We start from the raw sequence: 22,021 nt of genomic DNA, 5'->3' as shown, positions 1-22,021 counted from the left end.
CTATCAAATATATATATGTACAATATATAGAAAGTGTGTACAAATTATATAATTGTTGTATAATACGTGTAAAAAAAAGTACAGTTATTATATAAATTATGCATCAAAACTGTATAATTTCCGTATAGAATATTTATGTATAAGATTTGTATAAAACTTGTGTAAAAAGGGTATAGAACCAATCAATAAATTAAAATGGCTAAAAAGTGAAATTTAAATTCCATGCCATTTTCAAGGAAATAGTTTAATTTGAAATGCCGTTTCTATCCTTTCCCCGCAGATAAATGCGGAAATATGAGTCTGAAGGCCCAAGAAATCATGTATTAGGAAATTGGTGCAGCAAAATAACCTTCAAGGACGCCATATCTTCCAAATGCATGATTTTGACCACGTTGGAGAGAATTCTACCTTTCCAAGGTAGGAGAGGCTGTTTTTGTCTTGGAGTCTTGCAGACATGAAATAATCAGGAAACAATGAAAATCTTTCTAATAAATGGCTGTGCTATTATATGATTATTTGAAGTAACAAGAAACATTACAGCCACTACTACCCAATCTGACTTTGGAGCTCAACTATTTCCCTTTTCCCCAGATGGTACGATAATAAATGTATCTTCAATAGTAATGAACAGAACTTAGGTACTGCTACATGCAATGACATCGTCATCTTTTCAGCGAGAAAATGTTACGCAGCTTTTTCTTGAACAACATTGGTAAAGCTGAACCAAGAAACGGCCAAGTGGTCAAGATTGCAACATATGCAAGTACCCACATTGAAATCTTGCTACGCCGAGAAAGCTGATTCAGACGCCTTTTAACAGGAGCCATCATTGCATCAAAAACTGGTTCAGGAGCCGGATCTAGCTGAATTGTTGCATTTGCTCCTAGTTGCATCGTACCATTGACGACACCACTATCTCCAGCCTTGTCATCTTCGACCGGCTGCTCATTCTGCTGACTTCCTACTTCACCTGATTGCTCATTGCTAAATGCACTCACCAATCCGTCTTCTCCAACATTCACATATGGTGCCTGATCAATGGATGATTCCAGGGGACTGTGCACTGTGGTAATCTTCCTCTGCATAATACAATGACACTTAGCATCAAATATCTTTCTGATATACAAGAATTCACCATTGTTGGTCCCAGGCCTTCATGATAACTTACAAATAGAGCGATCAATCAGGCATAGCCAGTTAACTAGGCATGTGAGCTTACTCCAAAGTATGAGCATGTCAAGGTGTGTACAAATATGCATACCTTTTTGCCATGGATCAAGGAGCTGGAGTTCAAAGCACAAAGAAATTCATCAACAGCTCTAACCCACCTGCACATAAGGAGCACATCATCAACTTGTTCTCATCAAGTATTGTCGTCATAGCGCATGCTACCAAGTGTTCATCATACGTTAGTAGAAAACTCAAAAGGGCAAGTAGTACATCTGAATACTTATACGTATTACTAAATTCTCTATCGTAGATCTCCTACAACCCCAAAGTCGAGAGGTCAGTTTTTTCTTGATCCTTTCATTTTGGAGCATTTTCCCATGCTAAAAGAGAGAGATGGCTAATAATGGCGAGATGCAGCACTAATCAGATTTAACAAAAACATAAGTAAAATAATTACGAAGCCAGAAACCATGGCTGATGTGTGTAAGGCAAATTACCAGAGGCTTTTTGCAGTCATCCCTTCAAAATATCCCAAGTGTCCTCCATGGTGCGTGGTAGCTAGTACGACATTTTTGTTGGCCCTGGAAGAGAATCATCTATTTAAAAGTGCACAACACACAGACTTAAAAATTAAAAGCAAAAAAGAGAACAATCATCAGGGGCATACAAAGATGACATGCGGATGACTTGGAACTAACAAACGAAACCTCAAAATAAGCAAAGTCTCAATCGACATTAGATAAGGTAAGGTTTCTTGCACAATGCCTTCAGTTTCCATTATGTTTGGCGCAACGCTGACTGTGCAATACGCTTGGCAAATTAAATTACTATTTCGTGAATGACATGATAACTTTAAAGTTATATCCTTTCTCCAAACAAGCACATAATTTTGCAACTCTATTAATTCGCATAGCACTGGTGTTCTGTCCTATCTGGCAATTCAAACTGAAGCTAAAAGGAGAGACCGCACAATACAAAGGATGACATACCGACATTCGTCCCATGGAATTGCTTCTCTTGTACAGACAGGATCATCCAAAGCACTAATGCAAAGGAGGGGAACCGTCACATTTCCTATATAGCTGGTACAGGTAGCTTTCCTGTAATATGTATCGGCAGTCTTGGGGAGAGGGGATGGAAATAAATGCTGATTAATTAGCCATCAGGCAGATGTACAGAAAAAGGAGGCAGAGTTGTGTTACCTCAAGACCAGCAAGAACACAAGTAGAAGAGTGGTCAAAATCTCTGACAGTACGGGACTGCAAGAGAAACAAAGAAAATAAGCCATCAGAATAAGCAATACTAAAGATAGATCATCTACTGGTTAGTAAGTTAGTTGCATATGTTATCAATTAAATTAACTCTTTTAAAATGAACCACACAAATGTGCCTTTAGTAGGTGTTAAAAAAGACGACTTCACTACATCCTTGAAGTTAATTTATGATTAGGATATTATTATTTTTTGATTGGTAAAGGGGACTGTATTAGAAGCAGCAAAAGTGCTGATAAGTATTTACAGAGGAAAGTCTCATTACAAGTTGTGTAATGAGCTCAAAAGGTCAACCATGGCTTCTGTATCATTAGCTATTGCCATGTTATACCCCAAAAAACAGAAGGGAATGCATCTGTGCTTTAAACTAATTACAAATCCCTTTTTTCTTTTCTAAATTCTCCAATTTTTTTCCGTCCAAATACACCACCATACAGCAGCAGGCAGGCAGTTCCATGTTCTTAGTTTGCCCTTTTCCAGTCCTTTCATGCGCCAACATTGCAGTACCTCCACTGTCGTCTTAGGCATCACCCAACTGACGTCCACATTATTTAAAAGAAAATACCAAATGTGTGAGGTGTAGGGGCAATGTAAGGAAAGGTGATTGACACTCTCCCCGTCCTTCTCACACAATGAACATCTTCTGCAGATTGTATCCATCAGACGTTATAGACAAAATACATGAAAAGGAACGACTAGTCGACTACGCTGGGGCTTACCTAATCATCTATCATCCTTCCTGGGTACTAAGATAATTAAATTTTCTGTCAGACTTTAGATATAGCATTTACTTTATTTTCACATATAGACTTCTTATAATATAATATTTCAGATGAATTCACACATGTTGTATTCACCCAACTAAAACACCCACCATTTTATGTAAAGTCAGCACTGCGCTCCTTTACAGGAAAATCTATAGTCTGGTCGCATCATGCATGCTAGAAACCTCAAACCTCAGTTGTTACAGCACCTCCATAAGTTTTAATTTTAACTAAGGAAACACCACATATGTTAGTCTCTCTTAGCCGGTCCTAGAAAGTCGTACAACAACTACATGCGCATTGTAACCCCACAAAGAAATGGTCATAAAATCAAAAATCATTTACAGATTGAATTAGAATACAAAGCATGTGCTACATCTGTGCCATGGTTTAGTGCTAGATGGGCAAGGGTTCCATGATGATACCAGCCCGAGAGAGGGATGGGTATAGAGGATTTATACAGCCCGCCCAACTAGTATTGACTGATTGATTTAAGTGATCTTAATAGAAGATAAAGACTGTCAAGAGATGAGTAAGAGAAATAGATGACCTTAACAATGCCTTCCCAATCTGCCAACCGAGACATTACTGTCTGATGCCTGCAAACTCAGATTTTGCACACAAGAATTAGGACATCTGAGGAAGGCCAAGTCTAAAAAAACTTCGAGAGTATTAAAGAACATAGAATTAACTTATCATTAATGCCATCATCACAGTCAATGCAAAGCCATTCAATGAAATACAATACCAGACTGATAAAGAGACTGCAGTTACCTCTTGGCATAATCTATTAATCCAATCGTAAGAGCTCTGTTATAAAATTTCTGCACAAGCCTGCGATTAATAAACCTGTCACAAATCTGAAAAATAATAATAATTAGAGAAATGGATTTGACTCTCATACACAGAGAAAAGAAGGAATAATTCTTGAGCGACATAAGAAAAGGACAGAATAACAGGTCCCTATGGAACAGAATAAGCTTCAGAAATGACTAATTTGACTCTTGCTGAATTAGGTTTCCACCATCACTATCTTCATCTAGTCTCTTCACAGAATTGTTTCAAGCTAGATAACCTTTATCCAATGGATCATACAATCCATTGACCCAAGAAAAAAAATAATATGTAGTAGAATCCAACTTAGCGGGAAGATATACCAGATAAACAATAACATGTATGAAACCAAAGAAGTTAGCAATTCACCAATACCTTAAAAGAAAGTCAGATATGCAGATTAATTAGTCTTAGATACTAACCAAAAGGTCCCAAGGAGAACATATAACAGCTGCCCCAGCAATTGCAGTATTAAATCCTTCCTCACCAAGATAATTTACCTGAAAATTACTAATATTATAAATAACATCGGCTTGTTGAAACATCTGCCATATTGCATATGCCTGGACTCATACGATTCTCAAAATTTTGAAGAAGAATGCCCACTTACTTAAAAGCATTGGAAACTGAATCATGCACATTGATTCACGCTTAAGGTTCGTAACATATCAAACTAAAGCAGATGGATCAACTAGTAAACAGAGAATGTATGATTTAGAAGTAACTTTCTGTATTACTGCAGAAATTTTTTGTAATGGTCATAATGTTGCTATAAAAAAGGGGTTATGTATATAACGATGCAAAACTGACAAATTAAATGTTATGAAATCCATTGAGACAGTTGTCATATGCTTGTGTACCTGTTGTGCATGCATGTATATGATCCTTTCTGAAAATAATAAACTTCTCCGAAAAAATTTACTGCAAACAGCTATGATAAAACTCTTCCATTTTCTTTAGAATTTAGTTTTCAGTTTTCTGATCATCATAAAGAAGATTGTTTAATACATAAGTGTTGCAGATTGTGGTCATATAAGGAAAGCTAATAGAATATTCAATTAAAAAATATGTAATGCCGTACCAGAACAGTAGCACCAAGGCTAAGGCCAACAACAAATAAAGGAGCCTGATGGTATTGGGTGTGGAGATGGTCAATGACTTTGCGAACATCTTCCGTCCATGCAGCATTATAAAAGCGATCAGACTGCATCAAGGTATCATGAATCTTGAGCTTTCATTGCTCAATAGTCCGCATACTATATAATGATTGCACAATAAGCATTTTACTAGCAGAGCTATGCAACTTAGAGGCTTAAACTACTTCACTAAATTCACTACTTCTGCTATTTTCTAGTTTTATTAGAAACGTTAGGAGAATGACAGATTTCAGGAGGAAAAATAAAATATGGAGAAAGTTCTCAATTTCCTAAATTTTCCCAGCCATAGCTTCTAGCTATGTTATGACAATTGACCAATGCAATCTAGCAACTAATAATAATGAAGAACGGGATAACCTCATCCATAAAGTGACAAATGCAATCTAGCAACTGAATAATAATGAAGAACGGACCAACTGTTGAAGTATGAAGAAGAGAGTGGAAAAGGATCTAGAAGAAGCAATAATAGACTTGTTGTTTTTCTGCTATAACTGTTTTCAGTTAGTTACACTAGTGCTAACGGCTAGTTAGTTAGTTAGGTAGCCCAATCTCTAGCCTATAAATATGTATGACTATACACATTGAAGAAAAATGAAACAAGCTGATTCTCTTCTCCCTCATCTTCTTTCTCTCTCAGTTCTCTTTCTTTCTCTCTTCTCCTACAACTATCAAACTCTATACTTTATCCATTGTTGAATAAACAAGAAGCTTACTGCTATCTTATATAATTACATGGTATCAGAGCCAGGTTCACTAGAAAACTAGTAAAGCAAGGTCGATTCTAGTGTATTAAATCAAGATCAAGAAGTCTGCAATCAGAGGTTACAAAGCTACTACAATGGACAATCAAACTGCTCCTGTGAATGTGAATGTTGCTGAAACAAGCAGAGCTACTCCCAGTTCATGGGATTATAATCACCTCTCTTTCTTAGTCCCTCTGATGTAAGTGGCATCCAAATCATATCTTTTTAATTGACAGGAATTGAGAACTTCTCAATCTGGTTTAGATCCATGCGTATAGCTTTACTAGGGAGGAATTAGTTAGGCATGGTTGATGGAACATGCTCTAAAGAGAAGTTCTCAAATGAGTTAGGTAATCACTAGGAAAGAGTCAATGCAATTGTACTATCTTGGATCATGAATGCAGTTTCTAAAGAATTGCTAGGTGGAATCATGTAACATCTGTGTGTACTGTGGAATGAGCTATCTGAAAGGTTTAACAAAGTTGATGGAGCAAGAACCTTTAATCTGCACAAAGAGATAGCCACATTGTCTCAAGGAACTGCCTCAGTGTTTGTCTATTTCTCAAAATTAAAGCATCTGTGGAAGAATTTGAAGCTCTTGTGCCTGCACCTGGGTGTGACTGTGAGAAATCAAAGGAGTATGTACTGCATTTACAGAAACTGAAACTGTTTCAGTTCCTTATGGGTCTAAATGAGACCTACACTCAAGCAAGGAGTCAAATCTTGCTTATGACCCCTCTCCCAAATGTTAACCAAGCCTATGCAATGGTCATAAGTGATGAAAGCCATAAATCTGTTGCAAGTCAGGCTAAAATCTTGGGAATCAGTCCTGCAGCTAATGATAAGAATCTTGAGATAGCCATGTATGCAAGTAATGGTCCAGGTGGAAGCAACAATCAGAAGTTCAAGAAAAAATTCAATCTGCAGTGTGATTTCTGCAAACTGAAGGGGCACACTAAGGAAAACTGCTGGAAGTTGGTTGGATATCCTCAAGATTACAAGGCCAAGAAGAAGTTCAAACATGAAGGAACCAACTGAGCTTACAATGTGTCTGTGGATCTTCATAAGTGTGCACTGGATCAGAATGGTTATGATCAGTGTGCAGGTCAGTACTCTCATTCTAAGTCTATGCAGAAATGGGCTACTAAAGATGCAGGATAGGCTCTAGTATCTGAGAGTCAGCTAGAGAAACTGAGTCAGATGGGAAATACTGCATTCACTAAGGAATAATATGAGCAAATCTTGCAAATGATCAACAAGCACCAAGGCAATGGAACACCAAGCTATCAGAGGTTTTGATAAGGTCTCAATTTATTCAGAGCAAATATGATCCATCCTTGTATATCAGAAAGACAACAGAAGGAATCATTCTTGTGCTAGTGTATGTTGATGACGTTGATCACTGGAGATAGTCTTAAGCTAACAGAAGAGACCAAGACAATGTTGCATCAAAACTTCAAGATGAAGGATCTAGGTGAGCTAAGATATTTCCTTGGAATAGAGTTTGCAAGGTCTGATAAAGGGATATTGATGCATCAGAGAAAATATGCATTGGAGTTACTATCTGAACTAGGTTTGACAGCAGCCAAGCCTGCAGTTACTCCTATGGACTACAACACTAAGCTGACATCTAGACAGTTTGATGAGCATATCAAGCAAAACCAGACTGCTGATGATCCACCAGCAAACCAAGGAGCTTATCAAAAGTTGATTGGCAAGTTGTTGTACTTAACTATGACAAGGCCAAATATAGCCTTTTGAGTTCAAACTCTAAGTCAGTTCCTTCAAGATCCTAGGAAATCTCACATGAAAGTAGCACTTAGGGTTGTGAAGTATGTTAAAAACCAACCAGGTTAAGGTGTGCTACTGTCTAGTAATGCAGATGACAGAATAAGTGCCTATTGTGATGCAGCCTGGGCATCATGCCCTCAGACTAGAAGGTCTGTAATAGGCTACTTTGTGAAGGTTAGAGAATCACTAGGTTCCTGGAAATCAAAAAAGCAAACTACTGTCTCCAAGAGTTCAGCAGAAGCAGAGTTTAGAAGTCTTGCTACAGTCACAACAGAGTTGGTTTGGATCCTAGGCTTGATGAAAGAAATTGGGAATGAAATAGTTCTACCAGTAGATGTGTTCAGTGATAGCAAATGTGCTCTGCAAATAGCAGCAAATCAAATATACCATGAGAGAACAAATCATATTGACATTGACTGCTTCTTTATCAGGTGATACAAGCATGAAGAGCACAAAGAGTACAAGGTCTTGTAGAAGGTTCAAGTTTCAGATTTTTCAAGTGATTGAAGACCTTTTTGAAGCCTTTTCAAAACCTTGTCTAGGTGAAGAAAGAAAGAGGGTTCCCACACTCAAGAAGCGCCTCAAGTAAAGGTTAATGAAGACATTTTACACTCCCAAATGACACCCAAGAGGCGCCTCCTTTAAGCTCTCATTAAGGGCATTTTTGTCATTTGGCATGTAATAGTATAAATAGACCATTTCTTCGCTCTTTTCATTAGACTTTGATGAATTGAAATTGAGTATTACTCTTAGTGTAGTTTCTTTCCTTAGTGTAGGGCTTGGAGAAGCCATCTTAGTGTAGGTCTTGGAAAAGACATCAAAAACTTAAGAGTTTAATACAATTGATGAATTTTATTTGGGTTGAACATTTGGCAAGAAAGGTGTGATTGAGGAAGTGCGAGTCCTTTGGTCCACCTAAGAGGAAGGTTTGAGTTTCTATTGGTGAGGTGTGATTGATGGTTTGATACACCATCTTTTGTTAATCACTTGGTAGGAGTAAAGGTTTTTCTACTATCTTTATATTTTATGCATTCTTCTTCATCTCCTTTTCTTCTAGTTGTTTTTTGTTCCTTGTGTGTCCATTTTCGTGTTTAGCCTTCCTTTAGGCTATCATTTGGTATCAAAGCCACGTTTTAGAGTTGTTCCCAGAACTCTTAAGTCTTGGATTATTAATCAACAAAAAAGTGTAGAAAACCGAAAATCTCACAAAAAAATTGTTAACCCGTTTTTGTGTTTTGACAGATTTTTAAATCTTAGATCCACATGTTTTTGTCGTGTTTTGTAGGTTTCAAGTGCTAGATTCTTGTTCCCTAGCACCTAAGGAGTCTAGATCTACATTTGGAACAAGATTTGGTTGATTTTGAGCTAGATTCACCATGGATATGGAGTCTTGAAGCTTTAAAGGTGATAGATCCGTGTGGTGTTGTAGTGTTGGACGTTGGTTGTTGCTGATTTTTAGTTATTTGAGTTCATCTTGGCCTAAGGAACCTAGATCAACAAAAAAAAATCAGATTTGGGGTTCATTTGATAGAGGGTCAAACTTTGGTCAACTCTTAAATATTCATCTTATTCTTCCATGTTCATCAAGTCTTACTAAGGAAGACTATTCAAAGAGTGTGTTTGACCCAAAAAAGGAGAAGAAAGAGAATGTACTTGGTGTTTGTGAAAGAATATTCCTTGGCATATTCATTGTCATCCAAAAGAAAGAAGAGACAAAGGGAATAATCAAGTACAATTGAAAGTACAAGGGGGGGACCAATCCATTTTGAATTCATTTGAAGCTCCAAAAGGGCTCCAAACCTTCAATTTTTCCCTCCCAAACGAAAATTCTTCTTCTCCAAGGGTGTTCTAGGCGGAGACTTGAAAATTTTAGGTGAAAATTTTTGAAAACTCAACGTCCAATCATTGAATTCCATGTCATCATAGCTCAACAGCCAAATTAAGTTCTTAGTTAGATTTTCTAGTTTCTAATTGTTGTTTCTAGTTTCAATTTTGTTGGTTCTATCACTAATTAGCAAGCTAGTAACCACCTACTAGTTTGGTAATTAGATTAGAGTCCGTTTGTTTCGCGTCTTTGATTTTTTGTGTGCTTTTCTCGTTTTCAAATTCGTAGTGGTTTGTTGGTTTAAGTCCGTACATCATTTTATTTGAGTCATATCAAACAAAAATCGATTCCAGACCAAAGCTTATTCACCACTCATTCACTTGTCGAGTATTGCCAAGTTTTCAACACTTGTGAAACCAAGTGTGAGGTAAGAAACGAGTGTGAGAGTGGTGAGGCCTTTTTTTGAACTAACTTGTTTGTTCGTTTAGTAGGTTTTTGACTTTGCTGTTTTTTTGCTCTTTTAGGTACATTTGCCATGGGATCCGAAGGTACTACTTCCCAACCTTTGGGAAATGATGCTATTAGAGCCGATGGCTCGGCTTGAGGCCTTGGCCCGAAAAATAGATGATAATAATGATGCTTTAAGAAGTGATAGGGATGCTTTTAGGAGAGATATGAAGGGTTATGTGGGATCAATGAGGGGTGACATGACTAGAATAAAAACGGGGGTTGATAGACTATGTCCACCAAACCCTCCAAAATTGAACCAAGTCCATCAAAAGGGCCTTGGTACTCAAATGCTACCCCAAAATCCGAACTACCAAATCCCAAACCCAATTAACCAAAGACCTTATCCTTCTCTCCAAATGCCACAAAGCCGAAATCTCCCCATCCAAATAGAAGAAGAGGAGGAGTTAGAAACCCAAGAGGGTGAGGCTAAGCCTCAAGATGGGGAGAAAATGGATGGTGAGATACAAGGAGGATGTGAAGGAAGGAGGGAAAAGGAAAGGGAAGCCACGGGTAGTGAAATTGGAAGAGAAAAAGAACACTTGATTGTGGATCTTGTCCACAAAGGATCCTTGATATTCACTAACCCAAATACTAGCATTTTGCCTAGTATTTTCTCTTCTCATGTGCAGGTTCAAGACCCTAGAAGTCCCAAGGAGAAGCCCAAGGAAGTTTCCTTCAAGCCCTTGGCCGAAAGTCCCAATTTTGGGATAAGTCATGAAGAAGTGAGTCCAAAGGGAAACCTTGACATATTCCCTTGTAATGTGGAGCATGAAGGCTTGTTGGAAATTGCTTTAAGTTATTGCACTAGTTTTTAGCAAAATAAGTTAGTTAATTTAGGATGAATTTGAATTTTGAATTTAAGTTAGGTTGTTTGATTTGCTGAGACATTTTAGTGAGTTTAAATTTTGAATGTTGCTGATTTTTCTATTGCAAGGTGGCTATTTAAATCCCTTTGATGCTCAATAAAACCATTGAATACTATTGAATGCTATTAAAAGTTATTCAATCCTTTGAGAGTCAATTTAACCCCCTTTTCGCAGCCCCATCTTTCTTTAAAAAAACCAACAGTGGTATCAAGAGCTTCTTTATTGATCTTATGGGATCTGTGAATTCTTCCAAAGCGCTACTATATCAATTTTAACCCGCCAGGGCTACTTTTTTCAACCCGTGCTTATTTTCAAAACGTAGGGCTATTTTTCAACCAAAAAGATGTTAAGCAGCAGTCTCTCATTGAATGCCCCAAAAATTTTCACCGATGAAAACTACCAAATTTGGTCAGTGAAAATGAAATCATATCTTCAAGCCTATGATCTATGGGAAGTTGTAGCGGATGATACACCATTACAACCACTCCCTGAAAATCCTACTGTTGCTCAAATTAAATCTCATTCAAATGAAAAACTCAAAAAATTCAAAGCCAAAACTGTAATTCAAAATTCAGTTGCGGAGTCGATTTTTTCTAAAATCATTGCTTGTGAGACAGCAAATGAAGCTTGGGAAAAGCTAAAAAAAGAATATCAAGTGATCGAGTTAGACAAATGCAAATTTTGAATTTGAAAAGGGATTTTGAATCTCTTAGAATGTAAGAGGATGAAACTATTGCTAAGTATTTTGAAAAGATTTCTTTGCTTGTCGGTAAAATCAGGTTACTTGGCGAGAATTTCAAAGATGACAGAATAGTAGAAAAAATTCTTGTGACAATTCCGGAGAGATTCGAGTCTAAAATCTCATCTCTGGAAGAGTCTAAAGATCTCTCTACTATCTCTGTTGAAGAACTAATAAGTGTTCTTCAAGCACAAAAGCAAAGAAGAGCTTTTAGACAAGACAATGTTACTGAGAGTGCCTTTTATGAACAAAACAAAAAAGGAAAAGGTAATTATCCTCCTTGCAGACACTGCAAAAAGAAAACACACTTGGAGAATTTTTGTTGGTGGAAACCTGATGCAATTTGTGGAAATTGCAAACAAGCAGGTCATGTTACAAAAGTGTGCAAGCTTAAAAACAATCTTCAAGCACAATTTACGGAAGCAGAAATTGAGGAGCGCCTTTTTTAAATCGCAGTAACTAAAGCAAGGAGGAGTGTTGGAAATTGCTTTAAGTTACTGCACTAGTTTTTAGCAAAATAAGTTAGTTAATTTAGGATGAATTTGAATTTTGAATTTAAGTTAGGTTGTTTGATTTGTTGAGACATTTTAGTGAGATTAAATTTTGAATGTTTCTGATTTTTCTATTGTAAGGTGGCTATTTAAAGCCCCTTGATGCTCAATAAAATCATTGAATACTATTGAATGTTATTGAAAGTTATTCAATCCTTTGAGAGCCATTTTAACCCCCTTTTCGCTGCCCCATCTTTCTTTAAAAAAACCAACAAGGCTGCCATGATGCAAAACCAAGTGAAGAACACACTTCCCATGATCTGCAAGGTTGCCATGATGCAAAACCAAGTGAAGAACACACTTCCCATGATCTACAAGGTAACAAAGCGATCTTCTACACCCCTAGAAACTTGAATTGTTATGATGTGGCTAGTAGTGGCCAAAGTGGTGTAGTTTCGGATTTGCTTAGTAAAGAAGTGTATAAATCTTCCTTTTGTGATACTCTTGGTGTTGTTAGGTTGCATAAGGACCAAACTCTTGTTGTGAGTACGCACCAAACTCTTGTTGTGAGTACGCAAGCACTAGTTGATCCTTTAGATGACAAAATCAATTCTTTTCGTAAGAATGATTTGTGTCCATCTAGTGCTAGCACTTATAACTTGAATAAGGTTCCATTACCAAGTGACAAGATTATTTACACACTAGTTGACCCTTGTGAAAACCACGGTGAGTCTACGTTGGTATGTGAGTTGCCAAAAACTAGTGAGGGTGTGCAAAATGATCAATCGGGTGAAGTTGACCTTGAATTGCATGAATATGTAGGAAACCCGAATTGTGATTGTTCTTGTGAACATGTTTTTGTGTGTGATCCCTTCGCTGCTCATGGTGATTTATATCTATGTGGGGATTACTCTCTTAAAATAGAAAGTGGTGCATGCTTAGAAATTCCATCTATTTCTTCTTTGTGTGTTTCCTATGTTGAGCATCTCTATTTCTTCTTTGTGTGTTTCCTATGTTGAGCATCCTAGTGGTGATGAACTTGGAACTAGCGAGTACTTGCATAAGGGCACCATAGTTGAAGTTGATTTGTGTGACACCTTTCTCTACTCTCTATTTGCCTTTGATGATGTGTATGTTATTGTAGAGAGTATGTCTTTTAGATTGGGCGAAGCCTATGGGGAAAAAGAGTTGTCTAGATCCATGTCTAAGGCCACTCTTTCCATTTGACCCCGGTGCCAAATATGGATATGATGATACTGGCGCACCCAACTTGTTGCTTGGTCTACATGACAAGCAAAGTATTATTCTTGAAAACCTGAGGGCAAATGTGTCATTGTCGTCTTGGGATAATGCTTCTAAATATGCATCCTTTCTTGACACACTTGTGCTTGAATTGAATGAATCCCAATTTGTGGATGGCAAATTGATGTTTAACTTGAAAGAAGGAAGCCATATGTGTTTAAATGGCTTGATTCCAACCTTATGTGCTAAACCTATTGAATCAATTGGCATTCTTATAGATGATAGCACCTTGGATGATGCCCTTACACTTGATGCCTTTCTATACTACCTCTTTGCTTATGATGATATCCATGCAAGTCTTGGATTTGTTTTATGTAGGGGTAGGACATTTGTTTGTTGGTCCACTTGGAGTTACAATGCTATATGGCTTTTGTGGACCTTTGTAGTTTCCTTACCTCTTGATGCTTGCCTTAGCCGTATCCTTTGTGATGTTTGTGATGGGTGTTTCATGATCATAACGAAGGATGGTTGTATTTCAAATGTATACCTCTTTGGAGTGTTTCTTTGAACTTGTGTGTTCAAAACCATGACATTAACCTTGTTCATAATGACCTTATGTATGGCATAGTTGTGTGTAATGTCTTGGATAATTGTGAGTTGGATCCCCAAGTAAAAGGGATGATTAGTCTCGGCTTATGCCCTTGGTTACTTCGACCCTTTGATCTCGGTACATTCTTGAAGTATGGGAGGGATAGCCTCGGATTATGTCCATCTATTTTTTATATTGATCCTATTCACTTTCTTTGTGCTATTTATGCTAAGTCTTTCAAGTCACAAACAAAGGACCCATGGATGTATGTCAAGTGTGAGCAACCTTGGCTTATCTATATAACTTGTGGTACTAATGCTAACCCTTCTCCCTTGAGGATTGTGTGCTTGTTTTCCCTCTCTTTGGTTTTGTAAGGTGCGAATTTGAGGACAAATTCCTTTCAAGATGGAGAAGATGATACAAGCATGAAGAGCACAAAGAGTACAAGGTCTTGTAAAAGGTTCAAGTTTCAGATTTTTCAAGTGATTGAAGACCTTTTTGAAGCCTTTTCAAAACCTTGTCCAGGTAAAGAAAGAAAGAGGGTTCCCACACTCAAGAGGCGCCTCAAGTGAAGGTTAATGAAGACATTTTACACTCCAAATGACACTCAAGAGGCGCCTCCTTTAAGCTCTCATTAAGGGCATTTTTGTCATTTGGCATGTAATAGTATAAATAGACCATTTTTTCACTCTTTTCATTAGACTCTGATGAATTGAAATTGAGTATTACTCTTAGTGTAGTTTCTTTCCTTAGTGTAGGGCTTGGAGAAGCCATCTTAGTGTAGGCTTGGAAAAGACATCAAAAAACTTGAGAGTTTAATACAATTGATGGATTTCATTTGTGTTGTATATTTGGCAAGAAAGGTGTGATTGAGGAAGTGTGAGTCCTTTGGTCCACCTAAGAGGAAGGTTTGAGTTTCTATTGGTGAGGTGTGATTGATGGTTTGATACACCATCTTTTGTTAATCACTTGGTAGGAGTAGAGGTCTTTCTACTATCTTTACATTTTATGCATTCTTCTTCATCTCCCTTTCTTCTAGTTGCTGTTTTTTGTTCCTTGTGTGTCCATTTTTGTGTTTAGCCTTCCTTTAGGCTATCATCAGGGAAAAACTTGTGCAAGGAATGATCAGAACTCACTACATAGCAACCCAAGGTCAGCCTGCAGACATGCTAAGGGACTAACAAGAGCACAACAAGTTCATCTCAATTCCAAGCTAGGGATCTGTGACATCTAGGGGTGTGCAAAAGTCGAACCGACCGATAAACCGAACCGATAAAAATGTTATTGGTTTATTATTATTGGGTTATTGGGTTAACAGTTTTTTAATGGTTTTATAAACAAAAAATTATTGGGTTATTGGGTAAACCGATAACCCAATAAGAATATATATATGTATATATATATATATATATATGACTTATTATATATTTCTCTTTAATTTCTACAAATTAACAAACCTATTATTTCAAGTATACAAACTCTTAATTTCTCCTAACAACATTTAGTTCAAACTTGAAGATTCTTGTAAATTAAAACACATCATATAGGATTTTCGGTTGCAACTAAGATTCGTTTTTTTTTCATGTTAGTTACTACTATTTCTATTTTATGAGTATTTTCTTATCGGTTAAACCGAAAATCGAACCGTTAAAGGATTAAAAACCGATAAACCGAAAATCGATAAAAAATATCTTATTGATTTAACATATTTAAAAACCGATAAACCGAACCGATAATATATAAAACCGAACCGAACCGACCGATGCACATCCCTAGTGACATCTTCACACCTTCCTAGCTTGAGGGGGAGTGTTGAAGTATGAAGAAGAGAGTGGAGAAGGATCTAGAAGAAGCAATAATAGACTAGTTGTTTTTCTGTTATAACTGTTTTCAGTTAGTTACACTAGTGCTAACGGCTAGTTAGGTAGGTAGGTAGCCTAATCTCTAGCCTATAAATGTATATGACTATACACATTGAAGAAGAATGAACAAGCTGATTCTCTTCTCCCTCACCTTCTTTCTCTCTCAGTTCTCTTTCTTTCTCTTCTCCTACAACTATCAAACTTTGTAAGCCTACTGCTATCTTGTATAATTACACCAACCTCATCTATAAATGAAACTTCGACCAGAGTGGAAAGTGCTGAACTTATTACTAATGATCCCATGGGCATTAGAACCTTTGTGGACCATAGTCTACTTCAACCCAAGATATGAGATGCTAAAATTCATCCCTCCAGAGATGACTCAAGTACACATTAATTTCATATATCCTTTGATCAATTAGTTCTGTAGAAATCTGCAAAATGTTTTAATGCAGTAGAATAGCTGCGTACTTAGGTGAGTAATGTGCGACACAGATGTCAGATTTACTTGATGAGGGGAACTGGAAAAGAATTCTTCAGTGCTGGGCAGCTACACACCACACTAAAGGTGTTATCCATGTGAAACAGTAACAAGGCAGTTTTGGTGCAAAAATCAGCTGATCTACCAGCAACTTAAAATTAGAAAGTTCATAGCACCTCTCCTCTGCCGAGCAATTCAACTGACGGAAATATTACACATTTTCTCTAATAAAAACCAACTAAACTGGAATAGATTAAATTTCTGCTCAAGGATGGAGTACTCACAGTTACTGGCACTCCGCCGAGACCCCGATGATTGCTCACGACGACATTCCATCCACGTTTGGTCATCTTGAAAGTGAGATGCTTTATGTACTGTTAAGTTAAAGAAGATTCAAGAAAGAATGAAATGACTATCTGCAGTGAACAGCATATAATCCCAAAGAATCATATGATAGAGCTCAATCAACCCTAGTCTAAAGTTGAAACACTACAATTTTATCAAAACTAGAAGACCTGATAATATCTATTGAGAGGAAAGGGAAGAAAAATGTTTATAAACAGAGAAGAATAGAAGAGAATAAAACTCGCTTCAGGAAGAAACTATTTTTGCCCCAAAACTGTTTCTCCAAAAGGGAGACACATAAACAAGCAAAAAATCATCATTTTGAAGGCAACAGGAGAAGAGTGGATGAGAGCTTACAGCAGAATCAGAGTCACTTGTTAAACCAGGAACTACTAGCAGGATGGGACTTTTATCATCTCTCTGAACTCCATCAAGACGTTCAATGGATGGCTTTTCAACTAATAAATAAAAAAGAAACAGGATTGGTGGATATTTACTCCCAGTAAGTAGCATATAAAAGCATCAGGGAAGTACTCCACTGATCTGGTGAGATCTTGAATAAGACAAGTATTTATTAAAGCTAATGATTGGAGATTGTAGTTTTGCATATTTAGCAGGGATAATCATAACAATAACAGATCAAGTGCTATAAAAATGCAACCAATCAGAAACTCAAAGTCCACCTTAAACATAAGTATTTCAATAAGCTAAGTAACTATTAGTCAATGGAAGTCATTTTTTGTTCCTTTTTTTTAAAAAAAAAAAAAGCAATATTAGTTAATACAATAAAGTCTGTTAAAGCCAGTTACCAACTCATCCACAAACTTAAGTTGTTAAAGAAAACTAACTTTTATCCACTTAACGGTATCTTCAACAAAGTCATTTATGATAGGCTGATAAATGCTTGAATAAGCTACCTCAGAAACAGGCACAGTGATGTTTGAAGAAAAAAACTAAAAAGTCCAAGTTATCCAAGTGAAGAAAAATCATGCTTACATAGAAAGAGAAGAATAAAGCTTCAATGATGAGGAAAGGCAGATTAAGTATTTGGATCACTAAAGAAGTGTTCCAATTACATCAAAAACCTTTACATTGCTTTCCATTACGCACCCAAAAAATAGAAATTAGATCTTTTATTGGTTCATTCTAAAAAATCAAAGGACTTCTCCACATCCTAACATATGGAGTAGGAAGAGGTTCTTCCATAGTTTTTTTATTCTACTTTATGGTACTCTTATCACCCTTCATTGACTATTATTACACAAAATAAATGGGAAGCTAAATATAATACCACCTTCCTTCTTCCCCTGAACTTTCTCCAATTCAGTCCTCCTTAAATCACTTCTGTACAGCTTTTTGAAGTTGCTTCACTAATTCATCTTCGATATGAACTACTTTTTTTCGGAAAACTTCTTCAACGTGAACTACTAAGACCACCTTTCAAGTTTCAATTGCCTAGAGCATCCATTCATTAGGTCTAAGTTGTCTAGACCATAAAGCATTTAGAACTGGTTATCCAACATAGCTGGGAAAAGTTCTCTATGACTAGAAAAAAATTTCACTACTGGAACTCTATAAAGACTTCAGTCTTGTTTAGAAATTAACCATGCACATTGACATAATCCAGATTCTTATTTGTATTAAAGTTCAGTAATTTCTAAATACAAGCTTCAAGCAAATGATGAGCTGAAACAATCCATCATGAAATGACAGTGACGAGAATGTACTTTACCATCAACTTTCGTTAGCCAGTCCAAAGCTATATTCCCACCATCAGACAAGTGAAATATCTGTCTGGAGACAAGAATGCATTAGTGACCAAAATGTAGCAATTCTTCATCTGTATAGAAAGGTATAAGAATTAAAAAAGGGCAGCCCATTGCACTAAAGCTCCCGCTATGCACAAGGTCCGGGAAAGGGCCCACCACAAGGGTGTATTGTACATTTCTGCCAGAGGCTGTTTCAAAGACTTGAACCCGTTACTCCAGGGCTCCCCTTCAAAGTAAGGTATGAGAATACGATCTTTTTATAATGTCAGAGGTAACTGACTTGCAGACAAGTGAGTTTCATTTCGATGTCCTAACTGGAGAGTATAGTTAACGTGTGAAACCCATAATTAAACAGTTCAAACAGCAAGTGCACTGGGCTAAACATCGTCGATATTAACCCGACATACAAGAGACCAAAACTGATAGTATCTTAGAATGATACTCTAGATTGAACAGTTACTCACAAGCATGGAGCCCAAGTGATTATAAATGATATTTTAGGGTGGATATACTCATTAGTTAGTTACAGCAGTTAGTTGATTGGTTAGCTGGCATGAGCTGGCAGCAGTTGTCAATTAGTTAATTCGTAAGTTCGTACTAATTGTGAGTTGTTAAGCTAAGTTAACTAGACCTTAGTTGGTGTTGTGTTGGGTTAGTGAGACTACAGTTTATACATAATTCACAACAGTGGGCTGTGTTAGACTAAAGTTTATATATACTTGACAACAGCTTTGTACTACGTAAGCTTTCTATTTCATTCTTCAATGAAGCATAGTTAGAATTCTCTCATATTCTCTCCTTACAATTCTAGTTTTTTCTTCTTTCAATCGATTTACTTTGTGTTGCAATTGATAATTTGACATGATAGAGATGATCCAAGGACTAAACTAACAAAGAAAATTGCAATTGAATGGGGAGAAAGATGGTCCAAATTCAAATGCTGAGATTTTGCAAGTGGAAAAGGATTAACTACTGTAGCTGATAAATGAGCAGAAGAAAAAGAAAGAGGTGAAACTAAATAAGTATTTATTACCTTCGGTAGTTGCAAACGGGTGCCCTTCCAAAGAACTGCAAAAAGGCAGTCTGAAGATGAGGACTGCAAAGCCATGGAGTAGACGAAAACCTGCAATAAACAATAGGAAAAGGTCATACCGATGAATGAACAAAAAGCCATTTATACTCATGCTGTACAAACTTCAGTTCAAATCCCAGGATCCCAGTCATCCTATCACTAGTCACGAAGCCAGAACTTTTATTAAGTGAGTACAAAATATACAAAGAAGTAAATACGTGAAGAAGCCAAGGCGATCCAACATCTCCTACACACACATAAAAAAAATGACTTTAACATTGTATATACAGTTAATTTTCCATCGAAGGGTTCAGATGAGCCCCCTAGCCCCTACCTAGCTCCATCCCTGCCTATCACTTGCAAGAACAGCCAAGTATGTTGCTGAAAATCAACACTTTCTCGTTACTTACAAGACAGAATTGATTGATTACAAGAATAATCGCTCAAAAGCATGCATTAGCACATGATGTAGACTAAAATCCACCTGATAAAATGATTTTTTTGAACAGTTCCAAATCATCATATCAAAGTTCCAAATACGATCAAGAATCAAAAAAGCATTAAAATTTATATATTATTCTTCACCCCCCTTGATCAGAAAGCATTCAAATTTGTCAAGATTATATTTTTCCTCACCCCCCTTAATCAGTTATTTACCTGCCATTAAGAATTTTACATTTGGAAACAACTTCTTGATAGAGTTCAGAGCAAGAATTGAAGGTCAAAGACACAGGCTGTCCCCTAAACCCAGTGAATAAATCTTGAAAGAAGTGAATCTCCACAAAGTGATAAAGAAATGCAGAGAGTAAAAAGAGAATCCCCAATAAATAATGAGAAATGGGTATCAAGAAAACAGCTTTAAGCAGAAGCTCATATGGGGATCCTGAGCTTTGCTCAAAGCAATCCATGAGGATCTCAACAATGGGGTTTTCTTTTTCTTTATTTGACAAAAACAAGAGAGATTGGTGAGAAAATATTGGAGGAAAAGGGGGGGTATATTTAAATGGTGGGAATACTAGCAGTTGGTTGGGGACTTTGCTGCCACTAGCCAATATAGAAACTCAAAAGGTGTTCTACAGATGGTTGGTAGTAATTAACACGTGACAAACTGACAAGATTACAGTCAAACCTCCTTATAATATTATAATCCAGCCTCATTATAACATCCTAAAATTTATTTTTTACTTTTCTATAATAACTTGTTTTTTTTTTTGCAGCAGCCCGAGCCTTAGAGTGCTGAAGAGAAGAGAAAGCCGTAAAAATCTCTTTTATTCAGTCACCATAGAAAACATTCATTATACCAGTACATCTTTATTCTGTGCACAATATTAAAATATTCATAATAATTACTACTAATGTTCATATGACAAATTTCAAATTTTTAAAAAGTATATTCAAATAGTATCCTTGTGTTTGCTTGTGTATCACTTCATCACTTGCAAGATACAAAAGTTCCAAATCATCATCAGTATTATATACCAAAGTTCCAAATATGATAAAGAATCAAAAAGCATTCAAATTTATCCAACATTATTATATTAGTATTTTTGTTCACCCCCTTTATCAGTCTTTACCTGCCATTAAGAATTTTACATTTGGAAACAACCTCTTGATAGAGGTCACAGCAAGAATTAAAGGTCAAAGACACAGGTTGTCCCCTAAATCCAGTGAATAGATTTTGAAAGAAATGAATTTCCAAGAAATGATAGAGAAATGCAGAGAGTAAAAAGAGAAACCCCAGGACATAATGAGAAATGGGGATCGAGAAAACAGCTTTGAGCAGAAGCTCGTATGGGGATTGTGAGCTTAACTCAAAGCAATCCATGGGGATTTCAAAAAGAAAGATTGATGATGGCAAGTAATGAAGCTAAAGGGGAGTATATATATGAGTACAAGAATAGAGGGGAATATATATTAATCACTCCTCCATCCATGAACAAACATAATTTTACTACTCTTTTGTTGTCTCGGTGAAAATCATTTTCACTCCTCATTAAAAAATCAAACTCCTCCCTCAACATTGAACAATAATCATATTTCCTCTTTATTCTATGCAATATTCAGTTTGTCTTTATAATTTCAATCTTATATTTATGTAATATTTTTATATATTATATGTAATGAATATTTTTTTTAATATGGATATTTGTAGCATTTTATTTAAGTTTATTAACGTTATAAGCAAATTAATACTTTTTTATAAATTTATCATAAAATTTAATGTTATTTTTTAAGATCACTATTTTAATATTATATGTATCAAAGAATCATTTGGTGTAACGTATAATTATAATAATTCAGAGATAAAGTTCATGATTATTTGTTCTGCGTTTAATTAGGTGTATTAGGTAATCTCAAAATTATTAGTCGCACCATTTATACCACAGTGATGAGATAAGTTATCATGCATACATATTAGTACAACTTATTTTGTAATAACTAATCACGGAATAACTTGTTTCCAAACAACCCACCCCTAAGTGTGTGTATATACATATGT

At 36.4% G+C, this 22,021-nt stretch overlaps 1 protein-coding gene across 4 annotated transcripts; it reads right to left on the bottom strand.

The window, feature by feature from the left end:
- Positions 1-482: 482 nt before the first annotated feature.
- On the bottom strand, positions 483-21,585 carry LOC107839887 (embryogenesis-associated protein EMB8). Of its 4 annotated transcripts, none has more exons than XM_016683541.2 (14): positions 21,096-21,585; positions 19,483-19,572; positions 18,413-18,474; positions 17,038-17,138; positions 16,620-16,709; positions 5,121-5,243; positions 4,462-4,539; positions 3,980-4,065; positions 3,756-3,804; positions 2,373-2,429; positions 2,160-2,290; positions 1,668-1,751; positions 1,262-1,328; positions 483-1,079 (listed from the first exon to the last, which is right to left on the bottom strand). In XM_016683541.2, exons 1-14 carry the CDS (start codon positions 21,344-21,346, stop codon positions 663-665), a joined length of 1,686 nt encoding a protein of 561 aa, XP_016539027.2. In that variant the 5' UTR covers positions 21,347-21,585; the 3' UTR covers positions 483-662. The 4 variants fall into 4 exon arrangements, with proteins under 4 accessions (XP_016539027.2, XP_016539028.2, XP_016539026.2 ...); XM_016683542.2 differs by having other exon boundaries at positions 18,413-18,470; positions 21,096-21,310; XM_016683540.2 differs by lacking the exon at positions 21,096-21,585 and adding an exon at positions 20,179-20,737.
- Between the last annotated feature and the right edge of the window lie 436 nt (positions 21,586-22,021).

This window comes from Capsicum annuum, chromosome 8, assembly GCF_002878395.1.
Source record: "Capsicum annuum cultivar UCD-10X-F1 chromosome 8, UCD10Xv1.1, whole genome shotgun sequence".
Lineage (NCBI taxonomy): Eukaryota > Viridiplantae > Streptophyta > Magnoliopsida > Solanales > Solanaceae > Capsicum > Capsicum annuum.
Note: the sequence above shows the minus strand (reverse complement) of the source record. Positions and strands in the feature narration are given on the sequence as shown.